The 16,178-nt window shown below is 49.6% G+C and overlaps 2 protein-coding genes across 4 annotated transcripts; both read left to right on the forward strand.

Annotated features, from left to right (window-relative positions):
• Window positions 1-1,744: 1,744 nt before the first annotated feature.
• On the forward strand, window positions 1,745-14,181 carry ints3 (integrator complex subunit 3). 2 transcript variants are annotated; one of them, XM_071499460.1, is made up of 29 exons: window positions 1,745-2,047; window positions 2,619-2,702; window positions 2,995-3,078; window positions 3,167-3,280; window positions 3,692-3,776; window positions 3,865-3,931; window positions 4,101-4,242; window positions 4,336-4,465; window positions 5,972-6,069; window positions 6,463-6,654; window positions 6,735-6,822; window positions 7,518-7,597; window positions 7,861-7,952; window positions 8,035-8,141; window positions 8,530-8,649; window positions 8,825-8,954; window positions 9,113-9,167; window positions 9,246-9,349; window positions 9,565-9,729; window positions 10,080-10,233; window positions 10,307-10,375; window positions 10,695-10,770; window positions 10,864-10,977; window positions 11,141-11,189; window positions 11,270-11,437; window positions 12,040-12,140; window positions 12,231-12,303; window positions 12,381-12,537; window positions 13,501-14,181. In XM_071499460.1, exons 1-29 carry the CDS (start codon window positions 1,964-1,966, stop codon window positions 13,576-13,578), a joined length of 3,060 nt encoding a protein of 1,019 aa, XP_071355561.1. In that variant the 5' UTR covers window positions 1,745-1,963; the 3' UTR covers window positions 13,579-14,181. The 2 variants fall into 2 exon arrangements, with proteins under 2 accessions (XP_071355561.1, XP_071355562.1); XM_071499461.1 differs by lacking the exon at window positions 2,619-2,702.
• A 430-nt stretch (window positions 14,182-14,611) lies between these two features.
• LOC139633669 (C2 calcium-dependent domain-containing protein 4A-like) lies at window positions 14,612-15,708 on the forward strand. Of its 2 annotated transcripts, none has more exons than XM_071499482.1 (2): window positions 14,612-14,741; window positions 14,841-15,708. In XM_071499482.1, exon 2 carries the CDS (start codon window positions 14,932-14,934, stop codon window positions 15,619-15,621), a length of 690 nt encoding a protein of 229 aa, XP_071355583.1. In that variant the 5' UTR covers window positions 14,612-14,741; window positions 14,841-14,931; the 3' UTR covers window positions 15,622-15,708. The 2 variants fall into 2 exon arrangements, with proteins under 2 accessions (XP_071355583.1, XP_071355584.1); XM_071499483.1 differs by having other exon boundaries at window positions 14,921-15,708.
• The last annotated feature ends 470 nt before the right edge of the window (window positions 15,709-16,178 follow it).

Genomic DNA, 16,178 nt, shown 5'->3' on the forward strand with positions numbered 1-16,178 from the left:
CAACTGACAGGAGAGGACACCTGACGGAGGAGAGGACACCAACTGACAGGACAGCTGACGGAGGAGGGGACACCAACTGACAGGACAGCTGACGGAGGAGGGGACACCAACTGACAGGAGAGGACACCTGACGGAGGAGAGGACACCAACTGACAGGAGAGGACACCTGATGGAGGAGAGGCCACCAACTGACAGGACAGCTGACGGAGGAGAGGACACCAACTGACAGGAGAGGACACCTGACGGAGAAGGGGACACCAACTGACAGGAGAGGACACCTGACAGAGAAGGGGACACCAACTGACAGGACAGCTGACGGAGGAGAGGACACCAACTGACAGGAGAGGACACCTGACGGAGGAGAGGACACCAACTGACAGGACAGCTGACGGAGGAGAGGACACCAACTGACAGGAGAGGACACCTGACAGAGAAGGGGACACCAACTGACAGGAGAGGACACCTGATGGAGGAGGGGACACCAACTGACAGGAGAGGACACCTGACGGAGGAGAGGACACCAACTGACAGGACAGCTGATGGAGGAGGGGACACCAACTGACAGGAGAGGACAGCTGACGGAGGAGAGGACACCAACTGACAGGAGAGGACACCTGACGGAGGAGAGGACACCAACTGACAGGAGAGGACACCTGACGGAGGAGAGGACACCAACTGACAGGACAGCTGACGGAGGAGAGGACACCAACTGACAGGAGAGGACAGCTGACGGAGGAGAGGACACCAACTGACAGGAGAGGACACCTGACGGAGGAGAGGACACCAACTGACAGGACAGCTGACGGAGGAGAGGCCACCAACTGACAGGAGAGGACAGCTGATGGAGGAGAGGACACCAACTGACAGGAGGGGACAGCTGACAGAGGAGAGGACACCTGACGGAGGAGGGGACAGCTGACGGAGGAGAGGACACCTGACGGAGGAGGGGACAGCTGACGGAGGAGAGGACAGCTGACGGAGGAGAGGAGAAAGAACAGACATCAGAAACAACTGGCAAGTATTAAACCCCTCCTCCTCCTCCTCCTCCTCTCTGATTGGACATTTACCTCTGACATCATTGAAAGTGACAGTTTGAACTTGGAGAAAGGTTTCACTCAGAAAACAGAGACAGACAAATGTTTCACTGTGAAAAGAAATGATTTAAAGTTTGACGTGTAAATACCAAATAAAGTGTGTGTTTTATTATCTGTGTGTCAGTGTTGTGTAAGCTGTAGCCTCCAGGCTGCACTAACACATTAAAGCTCAACAACTTTCAGGAGTATATTTAGCACAGACATCAGATTCAACCTGCAGCAGATGGACATTTGAAACCAGGACCTGAACCTTTGACCTTAAGTTTGGACGTAGATCAAGAAGCGAGTCCACATGAGTCCACACTGCACAGACTACATTTAATCCTTCATTCATACAGTTCATGAAGTTTATCTGCACAGCAAAGAACAGAACACTGTTGTGAAGTTTTGTTTTTGTTTAGTTTCATGTCTGACACAAAGTGATAAAGTTCTGTCGCAGGTTCTGATCTGCATTGATCATATTGATGACATTGGCGTTATTGATAAACCTGTTGTAATGGTACAGAAGGCCGGGATTGGCTCCAGAGTTTCTCTCCTGTTATTGGTCCTCACTCGCATCACTCAGAGGCCTTAGTAAAATGATTGGTCGGCAGGCCTGAGGCCCCGCCCCCGTCCCCCGGTCGGTCGGTGCGGATGTCCGTTATGTTGCCGTGGGCGAACAGAGTCTCAGAGCGGGACTGAGAGTCACCGTTGACCCGAAATAAGTTTTAAAAGCTCATATTTACCGACTGGACCGTGTCACACACAGGCTGCGTCCCTGACGGCAGCACCACAGTCTCCGGTACACACACGAACATCCAGAACCCGTTCGAAGCGGGACTCCAGCCCTTCTCAGCTCCGCGGGGCCAGGCGAGGCGCGGCGGGAGCAGATGGAGCCTGCACCGGCGAAGGCGAAGCCGCAGGGCCGGCTACTGGTGTCCAGCCCGCTGGACGCTAAAGACGAGCTGGAGGAGGTAGGCTGACCCGGGTAACGGCTCAGAGAGCAGGTCTAACCCAGGATAACCCCGGTCACAGCCGGTTTACCGGCGGAAACGAGCAGTTTGAGGACAGTTTTGTTTAAAACAAAGACATGGAACCATTTTATCACCCAGGCTAGGCTAGTTAGCACGACTAGCAGGAGGCTAGCAGCGTTAGCATAGCACAGCCGCACAGGAGCATGTGTAAACGCGTTGTAGCTTGTTTAACCCCGCGGTGTGAGACAGGTGAGATGTCTCAGGTGTTAGTGAGCCCTGAAAGACGTCACGGCGGTGATTTAAAGTCACACCTGACCGACTGTTAGCCTAGCATGCTAACCCAACGTAAACATATGGATGGAAGTGACAGGTGCGCATGCGCCGTGGTTGTGTTTCGCATGTCAAAAGTAGCGAGATGAAGACAGGTGAGACAGTTACACCTGTGTGACACGGTAATGTGTTTTATGCCGTGAGGTTTCATCAACATCTAACGAAACACTGTATGTGGTGTGTTTGTCGTGTGGATCTCGGCCTGTGTGTGTTGTTGTGTGTGTTGTGTGTCTGTGTGCAGAGACTGGAGCGTTGCGTTGGGATCATCCAGTCGTTGACCAATGGTTTGTCAGAGAGAGAAGCCAACGACGCGCTCACTGCCAATGTAAGAGACACACACTGTCCTGATGGTTCGTGACGTCACAAAATAAAGCGATTAATCGGTTCACCGAAAGAGGAACTGATCAATGTCCTGCTTTCATAGCTGCTGTTAGTGAGTTATGCGTGTGTATTATTTTCTTGTTGTGTTTGCTTTGTTTAGTCTGAATGCTCTTAACTTATTCTGTTTTTGTACTTGTGCAACACTAAATTGTCTCCATGGCAACCACCAGTACTGCAATCCCAAAATGATATTGTTTAAATTTTGTAGTCTGACTTCCTGTTCACCTGTCCCTCAGGCGTGTAAAGGTCAGCAGCAACATGAGGAGGTGTGTCTGGGTCTGTTCACTCTGGTCCTCACAGAACCAACTCAAGCCCAGAGGGTGAGACACCACTGTATTATTGTTATTGTTTGACATCGCTCTGACATCACTCTGACATCATTGTGTGTGTGTGTGTGGCGGGGGGCAGTGTTACAGAGACCTGACACTGGTCAACAGAGACGGGATGAACGTGGTCCTGGTGAAGATCAACCAGATCCTGATGGAGAAGTTCCTCAAACTGCAGGACATCCCGAGAACTCAGGTAAACAAACACAGGTACGCACAGAGATATACAGGTACACTCTCAGGTAACACATAAAGGTATATAACATATTATAGTAAACACATCTGTGATTCCTATAATATTTCTTCTCATTTTTATGGTATATATTTTATTTGATTATTATTTTTTATATTTAAACTATCTGACCCGCATGACTCACTTGTTTATGTTTATTGTTTTGGACCAGTGTTTATGTAAAAAATCCGCTTGTCAATCAGCCATACCTGGTTCTGGTGTGATATCAACATGACTCCCAGGTGTAGTTAAACTATGACGCTGCAGAGTCAGAGACATGTCATTAGTATCTGTGCTGCCCGACAGACCAGACTCAGGGAAGAACAGAAGCTCTTTAAGTGTGATGTGATTCTGATGAAGTCGATATGTGTGCAGCTGGTGTGGCTGGTCAGAGAGCTGGTGAAGAGTGGGGTGATGGGAGCTGACGGGGTCGTCATGACGCTGCTGAAACAGATCGCAGGTGAGAACCTCTGACTCGCACATAGTTCAGGTTCATCATGTGAATCACAGCTGTGACTCCACAGTGTTTTTATTGTGTTGATGTTAAGGTGGAGACATCTCCACTAAGAACCTGTGGTTGGCTGAGAGTGTCCTGGACATCCTGCTGGAGCAAAAGTACGTTTCACCATTCGTCCATTTTTAAAATACCCAGACTGCACCAGGAAGAGGAACTGTTTCTGAATGTACCTCAACTACGCTTACTGTCGCTTCAACAGTAAAACCTACTGTGAAGAAGCTGTAGGGCTTTTACTGTGAAGCAGCTGAATATATTTTCTCTCTGTAGGGAGTGGGTATTGAAGAGCGGGATGCTGATAGCGATGTCGGTCTACACCTACCTCCGCCTGATCGTGGACCACGGGGCTCCGAACCTGCTGCCTCTCCGCCAGAAAGAGGTGGACTTCTGCATCAGCATGCTGAGGGAGAAGGTAAGGGAGGAAGGAAGGAAGGTAGGACAGATGGATGTACGGTGTGTTTATCCCTTGGTGGTTACTTTCATAACCCCGTCTCTGTGTCTGTAGTTCATGGAGTGTCTGATCATCGGCAGAGATCTGGTTCGTCTGCTGCAGAACGTGGCTCGGATCCCAGAGATGGAGCTTCTGTGGAGAGACCTGCTGCACAACCCACAAGTCCTCAGTCCTCAGTTCACTGGTAAACTACACTACCCAAAATCCTCAGTTCATCAGTAAAACGAATTAGTGTGTTTCAGCTGTTGATGTCATGAAACCAGAGCCTCAGTAGTTGGTACCAGGACCAATGAAATTCCCCAATTCTTGATATCAAATTCAAAACAACAGGAAAAAACAAGAGGCTGCTCTACACACAGTCTAACACACATGCATGGGTGCTTTCAAACAAACACACACATGCACACACACCTTCAGTCAGTCAGTGTGAGACAGCAGCAGTTTAAACCCAGACAGACTGAACAGGGACGACTGCAGCTGCTAATGTTGTGAGCACCCAGCTCAATTTATGAACTGTCGCTTTCTTAGCCTGAACAAGCTAACATTAGCCTGAACCAGCTGACCTTAGCCTGAGAAAGCCGTCACTAGAACTCTCTGTTCTTGTGACATCCTGAGGTTGAGAGATGTTCCAGAGTGATGTGTCTTCACTCTCAAACAATCTTTGGCAGAGTCCAGTCAGTTTGGAGAGAGCTTATTAACAGACACATTAATTAACTACAGCTGAAACAATGGCAGTGTCGGCTGCACGTGCACATCTGTTGCACACGTCTGATGAGTGTGTGTTGAATCGTAGTGTGTGTTGAATCGTAGTGTGTCTTTGTGTGTGATGAATCATAGCGTGTCTTTGTGTGTGTTGAATCGTAGCGTGTCTTTGTGTGTATTGAATCGTGGCGTGTCTTTGTGTGTGTTGAATCGTGGCGTGTCTTTGTGTGTGTTGAATCGTAGTGTGTCTTTGTGTGTGATGAATCATAGCGTGTCTTTGTGTGTGTTGAATCGTAGCGTGTCTTTGTGTGTGTTGAATCGTAGTGTGTCTTTGTGTGTGATGAATCATAGCGTGTCTTTGTGTGTGTTGAATCGTAGCGTGTCTTTGTGTGTGTTGAATCGTGGCGTGTCTTTGTGTGTGTTGAATCGTGGCGTGTCTTTGTGTGTGTTGAATCGTAGTGTGTCTTTGTGTGTGTTGAATCGTAGCGTGTCTTTGTGTGTGTTGAATCGTAGCGTGTCTTTGTGTGTGTTGAATCGTAGCGTGTCTTTGTGTGTGTTGAATCGTGGCGTGTCTTTGGGTGTGTTGAATCGTGGCGTGTCTTTGTGTGTGTTGAATCGTAGCGTGTGTTGAATCGTGGTGTGTCTTTGTGTGCGTTGAACCGTGGTGTGTCTTTGTGTGCGTTGAACCGTGGTGTGTGTTGAATCGTAGCGTGTCTTTGTGTGCGTTGAACCGTGGTGTGTGTTGAATCGTAGCGGGTCTTTGTGTGTGTTGAATCGTGGCGTGTCTTTGTGTGTGTTGAATCGTAGCGTGTGTTGAATCGTGGTGTGTCTTTGTGTGCGTTGAACCGTGGTGTGTCTTTGTGTGCGTTGAACCGTGGTGTGTGTTGAATCGTAGCGTGTCTTTGTGTGCGTTGAACCGTGGTGTGTGTTGAATCGTAGCGGGTCTTTGTGTGTGTTGAATCGTAGTGTGTCTTTGTGTGTGTTGCAGGTGTCCTCCAGTTGCTGACGGCTCGAACCTCCAGAAAGTTTCTGGCCTGCCGCCTCACTCCGGACATGGAGACCAAGCTGCTGTTCATGACCTCCAGGGTAAAGACCACATTAGTGTTTCTGGGTCCACGTCCGCACCACCCAGACCTCATCGGACTGTGGGGGTCCACGGCAGTCCACACAGACCCTCCAGTCCGACGTGGTTACAGTGGTACACAGTCTGCAACAATGATTCCTGTTGGTATTAATCAATCAACAGCTGATTTTATTGATCAGTGATCTGCTCCTGCCGCAGTGAGTGTTCACACTGTGTCTACAGGTGTGTTAACACATCGCCACGTTGTGTGTTTGATCTGATGTTAAAGCTCTGATCTGAGTCACCAGGAAAACCAGTCGTCTGATGTTTGAATCATGCAACGTGTTTGAGTTCGAACTGAAATCATCATCCACACATCAACTCAGGTGAGTCACTGTCTTCACCTGTGTGCTCAGGTGCGTTTCGGCCAGCAGAAGCGGTACCAGGACTGGTTTCAGAGACAGTACCTGTCCACAGCAGAGAGCCAATCACTGCGCTGCGATCTGATCCGCTACATCTGTGGAGTGGTCCACCCATCCAATGAGGTGTTGAGCTCCGACATCCTGCCTCGCTGGGCTATCATTGGCTGGCTGCTCACCACCTGCACGGTAAGGGGGCGGGGCCCCAGAGCATCAGTCTGGAGGTTGTATTCACTTAAAATCAATAACTGATTAATTTGTGTCTCCAGTCAAACGTGGCTGCCTCCAACGCCAAGCTGGCACTCTTCTATGATTGGCTGTTCTTCAATCCAGAGAAAGACAGCATCATGAACATAGGTGACACACACACACACACACACACACGCACACACACACAGACAGACTGAACTTTCTGACTGTGAAGGAGCCTGGACTGATGAGCTTCATGTTGACTTCATGTAACCTGTGAATATTTCACACTGATCTGCAGCATGTTCTCATCTGACAGTGAAGGAAAGTGGGAATAGTCCCTTTTTATTCAAACTAAGTTTCTACAGGCTGTGTAGGCAGGACCATGTTTGAATTCATTTGAGGAAATTATTTTGTTTTCAAAGAGTTAATGTCCAGTAAAAACCAGATCACATGTTGGTCTAACACAGACTGGTGAAATGTGAACCTGTAACAAGTTCGTTTTGTTACATAGCTAACGTTAGCATGAACAGCTGACTCACCCAAAGCTTCTTTCATTGTTGTGTTTACAGTCAGAGGTTGTAACAGACTGAAGGCTACAGAGACTCACAATCAGAGCGCTAGCTGTTATTATGCTAACATCAGTAGAAGAGGTGATAAACAGTAGCAGAACAAAGTGTTGTCTCCGCCTCTGGAGACAGATGTTGGTGATGAGCTCAACATTTCTTCTACAGCTGCTAATGCTAACATTAGCTATGTAGCAACAGAAAAACTAGCTCCTTTAATAATGGATAAAAATAAATACAGGTGATGTTTCCGTGACAACAGGAGTCTGATGGTCTCTGTTGTATTGTTTTTTTCAGAACCAGCCATCCTGGTGATGCATCACTCTATGAAGCCTCATCCTGCCATCACTGCCACACTGCTGGACTTCATGTGCAGGGTAACACACACACACACACACACACACACACACACACACACACACTGCTGGACTTCATGTGCAGGGTAACATACACACAGACTGACTCAGTGTGACACATGGACACGCACCACAGTGAAACACACTGTAATGAAAACACAGCGGTGTTGTTCGTTTCCTCAGCGACAGAAGGAAGCTGTTTTTTTTTAACTCTCCATCCTTCCTTCTATCCTCTCCTCCCCTCCTTGTTTTCCTCCTTTCTTCCTTGTTTCCTCCCTCCTCAGATCATCCCTCACTTCTTTCCTCCGTTGGAGTCTCAGGTCCGTCAGGGCGTCTTCAACTCGCTCACTTTCATCATGGAGAAGAGAGTGCTGGCGTAAGAAACACACACACAGTGTTCAGTGTTATGCCCCATGATGTATTGATTATTGATGACTGATTATTGATCTGTCTCTCAGTCACCTCGCGCCGCTGTTTGATAATCCAAAGTTGGACCGAGAGCTTCGATCGATGCTTAGAGAGAGATTCCCAGAGTTCTGCAGCTCGCCCTCCCCCCCAACTGAAGGTAACACAAACACACACACACATACTTGTACTTCCATCTTTGTGAGGACACTCATTGACATAATGCATTCCCTAGCCCCTTACCCTAACCTTAACCATCACAACTGAGTGCCTAACCCTGACCCTGACCCTAACCTTAACCTAAACCTAATTCTAACCATAACTCTAAAACCAAGTCTTAACCCTCAACATGTGATTTGAAGGTGTCTCAAAAAGTGAGGACCGGCCGACATGTCCTCACTTTCCCAAAATGTCCTCACTCTGTTAGTAAAATACTTTTTTTGGTCCTTACTATGTAGCAAGTACAAGTGTACACACACACACACACACACACTCAGTCAGACAAATGAAAACAGCAACACTGTTCAGAAAACTTCTGTGTCCTGTAGTAAAAATGGAGGAGGCTGCTTCCTTGGAGATAGACAACCATGTGTTGGACAAGGAGGAGGGTTGCTATGACAACACAGAGGCTGCCTTCAGTGACGACGAGGAGGAGGTCAACAACAAAGGTGATGACAAGACGATAAACCAGAATGATCTGGTTTATTCTGGTTTGAACACAAATAATTATTTTAATGGTAAGAAGAACCAGTCAGTTTACATTTGAATATACCAGTTTAAACCAGACTGATCCAGTTTAATCTGGAGCAGTTTAAACCAGACTGTCGACCAATCACTGTGCAGGAAAGAAGCGGGAGTTCAGGTTCCACCCAATTAAAGAGGCTGTGATGGAGGAGCCTGCTGACATCACACCTTGGCTGGACCAATTAGATGACACCATGAAGGAGAAGGTGCTGCAGCTGCAGAAAACCAGGTGAGGCCCTACTCCTTAAGGTCCTGAGATCAGCCCGGGGTCACTCTGGGTTTATTGATCATTTATTGGTTAATGTCTGATGTTTTGATGATGATGATGATGATGATGATGATGATGATGATGATGATAATAATAATAACAACATTGTCTGTCTTCAGTGATACAGAGACTCAGTGTGAGGTCATGCAGGAGATTGTAGATCTGATACTGGAGGTAAAGAACATGTTCTTCTGGGTTCTTCTGGGTTCTACTGGGTTCTACTGGGTTCTCTGATGCTGTCTTTTGTTGCAGGAGGACTTTGACACAGAGCAAATGTCAGCTTTGGCTTCCTGTCTGTCTGAACTGTTTAAAGATCATTTTAGAGGAGACGTCCTGCCAGAGGAGATCACTGAGGAGTAAGACTGACTGTACCTGACTGTACCTTTCTGTCTGTGTGTCTCTGATCACCTGTCTCTCTCTCTGATACCCTGTGTCTCTCTCTTTCTCTCTCTGACACCTGTCTTTCTCTCTCTCTGACATCTATCTCTCTCTCACATCACCTCCCTCTCTCTCTCTCTCTCTCTCTCTCGCTCGCTCTCGCTCTTGCTCTCGCTCGCTCGCTCTCTCTCAGGTCCCTGGAGGAGTCGGTGTGTAAACCCGTCTGTCTGATCTTCAGGAACCTGGTCACCATGCAGGAGGATAACAGTGGATTCTCCGTTCTGCTCGATATGTTGGCTGAACTTTACCAGAAACAACCCAAGATCGGATATCACCTGCTGTACTACCTCAAAGCCAGGTGACCTGTGACCTCACTGATGATGTCTGCTGCTTGTAGCTCAAACTCTGACATTAGAAATGTGACAGCAACATTCTGTGATGTACAGGTACAGACAGATGCAGGTGCAGGTGCAGATACAGGTGCAGATATAGATACAGGTGCAGGTGCACATACAGGTACAGGTACAGGTGCAGATATAGATGCAGATACAGGTGCAGGTACAGATGCAGGTGCAGGTGCAGGTGCAGGTGCAGGTGCAGGTGCAGATACAGATACAGATGCAGATGCAGATGCAGGTGTAGGTCCAGATGCAGGTACATAGACAGATGTGAGCATCAGTTCAATCAAGACTGTGCTTGTGTTCACAGTAAAGCGGCCAATGGGAAGATGATGCTGTACGAGTCTTTTGCTCAGGCTACGGCTCTCGGTGACCTGCACACCTGTCTGATGATGGACATGAAGGCATGTCAGGAGGACGACGTCCGGCTGCTGTGCTACCTCACTCCCTCCATATACTCTGAGGTACACAACACAGACACACACACTCTCTGCTGTCATGTGTCAGGCTCACCTGAATCTGTTTGTTTTGGTTCAGTTTCCAGATGAAACGTTGAGAAGCGGTGAGCTGCTTAACATGATCGTCGCCGTCATCGACTCCACACAGGTAACTCGCTCAATCGGGACCAAAGTTACCTGACTCAGGTAATTTAGTCCTGATTAATGTTTCCAAGCAAACACAGAGATGTCGTTTGACCCTTTACAACATTATTACACCGGTACTCATGGTGTGAACTCGACTGTCTCCTCGACCTGTAAAGTTTTGTGACTGTATCTGATGAACACCTGTATAAGTTCTCGACCTCTGTGGTTCCTGGTACAGAAGGTAAGTAAATGTCTGGACCACATTTTGCCGTCAACAAGGTGAAAACAACACCAGTCACACTGTCACAGCAAGAAAGATATAAACCTGTGTGTGTGTGTAGTTGCAGGAGCTGATGTGTCATGTGATGATGGGAAACCTGGTGATGTTCAGGAAAGACTCAGTGCTCAACATCCTCAGTGAGAAACCTTCACTCAGAACACTTCAGTGTAGTTTGTTGGGGATCGACATCAGCTGACTGCGTGTCTTCTTCTTCTGCTCCTTGTAAATAGTTCAGTCTCTGGACTGGGAGACCTTTGAGCAGTACAGCACCTGGCAGCTGTTTCTGGCTCACAGCATCCCTCTGGAAACCATCATCCCCATTCTACAACACCTCAAATACAAAGGTGAGTGTGTCTGTCCACATGATGGTGAAGGAATGAGTGAAGTTTTCAATTAGTCGACCAAAGACACATGAAATGAGTGACCTGAAACAACCTGTGTGTTTGTTTGTGTGTTTGTGTCTGTGTCTGTGTCTGTTTGTTCTGACTCTGTGATTTCTTGATCCAGAACATCCGGAGGCCTTGTCCTGTCTGCTGTTGCAGCTGCGCAGAGAGAAGTACGACACACAGACAGCTTTATTCCTTCTTCATGTCACAGGTCTCTGTCCCCGTTAATGTCTGTCTCTCTGTGTCCCAGGCCCAGTGAGGAGATGGTGAAAATGGTCCTAAGTCGACCCTGTCACCATGAGGACCAGTTCACCACCAGCATCCTGAGACACTGGGCGTCCAAATACGACGACACGCTGGGAGAACACATCAAGGCCCAGCTGATTAAGAACAACAACCAGCCCCGCAAGAGACAGAGGTGAGGACACAGAGAGAGAGAGATGAGGACAGAGGTGAGGACAGAGACAGAGGTGAGGACACAGAGAGAGAGAGAGATGAGGACAGAGACAGAGGTGAGGACAGAGACACAGAGACAGAGGTGAGGACACAGAGAGAGAGAGAGAGAGATGAGGACAGAGACAGAGGTGAGGACACAAAGAGAGACAGAGGTGAGGACACAGAGAGAGAGAGAGAGACAGAGGTGAGGACACAGAGAGACAGAGATGAGGACAGACAAAGGTGAGGACAGAGACAGAGGTGAGGACACAGAGAGACAGACAGAGAGAGAGACAGAGTGATGAGGACAGAGACAGAGGTGAGGACAGAGACAGGGGAGGACAGAGAGAGCGAGCGATGAGGACGGAGACAGACAGAGGTGAGGACAGAGACAGGGGAGGACACAGAGAGAGAGAGAGAGTGATGAGGACGGAGACAGACAGACAGAGGTGAGGACAGAGACAGGGGAGGACACAGAGAGAGAGAGAGAGAGAGGTGAGGACAGAGACAGAGGTGAGGACAGAGACAAAGACAGGGACAATCCGCTCGGGGACATTTCCTGACTACAACAGTTCTTGTCTCCAGTCTTCGTAGCTCCAGCAGTAAACTGGCTCAGCTGACCCTGGAACAGATCTTGGAGCACATGGACAACCTGAGACTGAGTCTGAGCAACACCAAGAACAACTGTAAGTACACACACAGTTATTGATTCACGTTGATGTATAAGTTATTGATGATTCATCGATTGATAACTGATAGCCTATTGGTTGTCTCAGTCTTCACTCAGACGCCGATCCTTCAGGCTCTGCAGCACGTTCAGGCCAGCTGTGACGAGGCGCACAAGATGAGGTATATGCACACGCACAAACACACTGACCATTGTCAGCCATCATAGCAGATGCTGATGACATCACTTCCTCTTACAGGTTCAGCGACCTGTTCGCCCTGGCAGAGGAATACGAGGACTCTCAGTCGAAGCCTCCGAAGTCTCGTCGTAAAGCTCCAGCCTCCTCGCCTCGCTCCAGGAAAGGAGCAGCTCCGCCCACCAACAACGAGGAGGAGAGCGCCTCCAGCAGTGCCTCGGTACGTACCATCCACGTCACGGGTTCGGTCCCCGCTGAAACACGACTCCAGCCACAGTTATCCAGGTCCTGGTCTCGCAGCATGACGAGCAACAAAGGCCCTGTCGGAACCGAACAGGGACAGTGCAGCTGTGTGATGAACCTCTCAGCTGCCGGGGCGCCCCCTCCTGGAGCATCCTGAGGTGTTCTCAGGCCTGATGGGATGTGTAGTCCTTCCAGTCTGTTCTGGGTCTGAGGTCTCATCCTGGTTAGTTGATTCTGTTCAGGCCGTACCATCATCCTTCCATTCCCTCCTGGAGGATGTGCCCAGGTAGACTGGGGGGTCCTGATTCCGAGGCCTTCAAGGAAATGTAATGTTCTGGACCCGCAGACGTAGCTGAGTCCTCCAGGTGTGAGTCAGTCAGGTTCAGGAGTTCCTGAACATCCTCCACTATCAAACAGCAGCTTCATTGCTGGTCCCAGTCCAGCAGCCGTCCTCTGCTGACAGCCTGGACCTGTCTTCTCATCCAGTCCTCTGACAGTTTTATAACCTCTGTGAGGTTGGCCTCCTCCCCCACACCTCCGCCTCCTCCTGATGTCCACCAGCAGGTTCTCTGGTTGCCACCATGTCACCAACCTGAGGGGGGACAGGGGCCTTAACCAGAGGTTACCCTCACTACCTGTTTTGGATTTACTAAGTCTGTTAGGCAGCCACCTGATCCAGCTCGACAGCAGGTGGTGATCTCCGCCCCTAAGTCAGTGACCTTTGGCCTCAGGTGGCAGGTTCCTTCGTGTTTCCCTCGTGAACATTGTAACAGGACTGTGAATCACCTGGCGGTGAATCTCAGGTGTCCTGTCAGACCCTTAGTCTCATAGAGACAGTTATTCACCAAGGAACCAAAGGTTCCTGGAACCTGTTCTTTAAGTATTGTTGACCTCAGGACCGTCTGTTAACCTCTGTTTTGTTTCTGTCTTCCTGTTTCAGGAGGAGGAAGACTCAAAGCCCAAAGCTCCGAAGAGGAAGAGGAAAGGCTCGTCAGCCGTTGGCTCTGACAGCGACTGATGGACTGATTCTCTGACCAATCACATGCCAGCTGCCACAGAGACCGCCAGCCGACCAGCCGCTCTGACCACTGGAAGAGGCCCCGCCTCCTCCTGATAAGACACGCACTGACCGCTGTGGGTGGGGCGGGGCTCTGAGACACCATGGACTTTAAATCCATGTGGTGAACTAACTTTCACATGATGAGACTGATGCTGTTTCCATGGAGACGAGGACTGACCATGTTAAAGGTCATAATGTGGCTTAACTCCCATGATGCACTGGGAGGACGAAACCACGAACTCTGGGAATGAAACCACGTTTTTAATACAGGGAACATGATGATGATGATAGAAATAATGAGCAAGATGAGTGCGGTTGTCTGTGGGCTTTTTGTTTGTGTGAGTGTGTGTGTGTGTGTGTGTGTGAGGGGGGGGGGTGAACTCTTATTGTGGAGAATCCTGACTTCCTGCTGTTTTGTTTTTTTTTTTTTGTTTTGTTTTGTTTTTTTGTTTGTTTTTTTTAGCAGCTCCTTCCTGTTTGTCTCGCTGCAGTAAAAGCTCCTCGTCTGTTCTGAACTCCATGTTGGATGAATTCTTCATATAAAAACTGATGTTGGTTTCAGGTCATCTTCTGTCTTCTGCTGGGGGGGCGTGGGGGTCTGTTTCTGTTCATCTGAACTTTGACTTTTAGTGAAACAGAAATAAATGAATTGGTAAAATCTCGAGGGTTTACAGAAACATGCAGGTAGATCTGGTGTTCTGTCTCCTCAGGTGAGTCTGATGACATCACTCACTACTGCCGCCACCCCATAATATACTGTCATCTGTCAGGGGGTGTTCACCTGTTATTATCAACCTTACAGTGATCCTAGGTGAGCTACAAATTCAGGTGTGTCTCTGTTGCCTGGTAACAGTTGAGTTGAAGCCTTGAACAGAGGATTAGTTTTAATCATCAATATTCAGAGGTCCTTCATTTGTTTTCTGTGTCGTTTCGTTTTTCGGGGTCAAACAAACTAAAGACCTGATTTATGAACAGATCACAACCTGGTGTTAATGACATCATCAAATCTGAACCTTGCTTAATTAGAGACCATCAGTCTGATTGGATCCACCTGCCGCTGCGGGTATAAACCAGGTCATCTGAGGGGGGCCTGCCGTAGACCAGGTGAGACTCAGACTCAGGTGAGTGGACTTTCCTGATCCAGAGCTTGAGTTCAGTCAGAAGAACGAAGTGATGTTTGTTAGTCCAGGTCTTTTTATCCCACTTTGTTCCCGTCTTAGTCACTGATCCGGACTGAGCCCTGTTCCTGTTCACTGGTTTTTCTGACTCCACCTGAAGGACTGACCTCCTCTCTCTGCAGCCTCGGGCATCATGTCGGCTATTAAATCCGGATCGTCTCTGAGGAGTCTGCTTCTGACTCCGGAGCGGATCCCGGACTTCCTCATCCCGTCCCGCAGTCCGCTCCTCTCCCCGCGGCCTCACCGGAGCTGTGCGGACCGGACCAGGCTTCTGTCGGACCACGATGACGACAGTCCGAGAGGAAGTCCCCCAGAGATCCCGCTCAGCCCCGCGGTCTCCCCACGGTTCCTGCTCCGCCTGCCGCCGCGAACCGGAGCTCCCCGCCGCGGCGCCGCTGCAGCGTCAGCGGATTCTGCCGCGTCAGCGGATTCTGCCGCGGATGCTGACACGGACCTGACGACGCGCGCGGCCATGTCGCTGCCGCACGTGCAGAAGGTGCTCGCGCCCTACGGGTTCCGCGCTGTGCTCGCCGCGAGCCCGTGCACGCGCCGGCGGGAGTCCATGTTTCACCGGAACAAACGTGTGACGGACACCGCCCCGCCGGGACCAGCGGCCCCGCCGGGACCAGCGGCCCCGCCGGGACCAGCGGCCCCGCCGGGACCAGCGGCCCCGCCGGGACCAGCCGCTCCTCCTCCCGCCAGGTCCCGGGGCTGTCCGCGGCCCGTTAAAGCTCTCGGTCTGCAGGTGCTGAGGGAGCTGAGGAGGCCCGCAGCCGCTCTGAAGGCTCGGAGTCCCGGGGCGAGAAGGGCCGAGTCCCGCTGACGTCACACTGTAGTCACACCTGGCAGGTGGCCCTCACTGTCTCTGGGGTCAGATTTTAATTTGTTTGAATAAATGATTTGAACGAAGCGTCGTGTTTAATGACTGACTCATCCTCATCCTCAGTTTCCATGGTTTCCACCAGCTGCAGAGGAGTTGCAGGTGAGACAGGAAGTGTTTCCTGTTGTCCTCACGGGACATTGACGTGGAAGTTTCAGGGTGGAGCCAATCACAGCCCAGACTGCCCTCTGTGCTGGTGTTACCGGAGCTCCCGGCTGACACCTCTCAGTTCCTTAGACTTCACCAGCCGGGTGGCGTCTGGTGCTGTTCAGCGGTTCAAATCCGCTCTTAGACTTATGTGAGCATTGACTGTACATCAAAGCTATGACGTGTGGTTTCCCTGAGGCTCCGGCTCTTTAATTTATACATGCTGCCTCTCAGAAATGTTGTCAGGAGACGGAGCAGAAACCTCCATAATTATGTTGAGCTGCACACTGCTGTGACTCAGGGCCACTTGAGCCCTTTTTAACTGTATTTTAGACATTAACTCATGGATGGCA

This window comes from Trachinotus anak, unplaced genomic scaffold, assembly GCF_046630095.1.
Source record: "Trachinotus anak isolate AG129_WGS33_773 ecotype Australia unplaced genomic scaffold, CSIRO_AGI_Tana_v1 ptg000016l, whole genome shotgun sequence".
NCBI classification, from domain to species: Eukaryota; Metazoa; Chordata; class Actinopteri; order Carangiformes; family Carangidae; genus Trachinotus; species Trachinotus anak.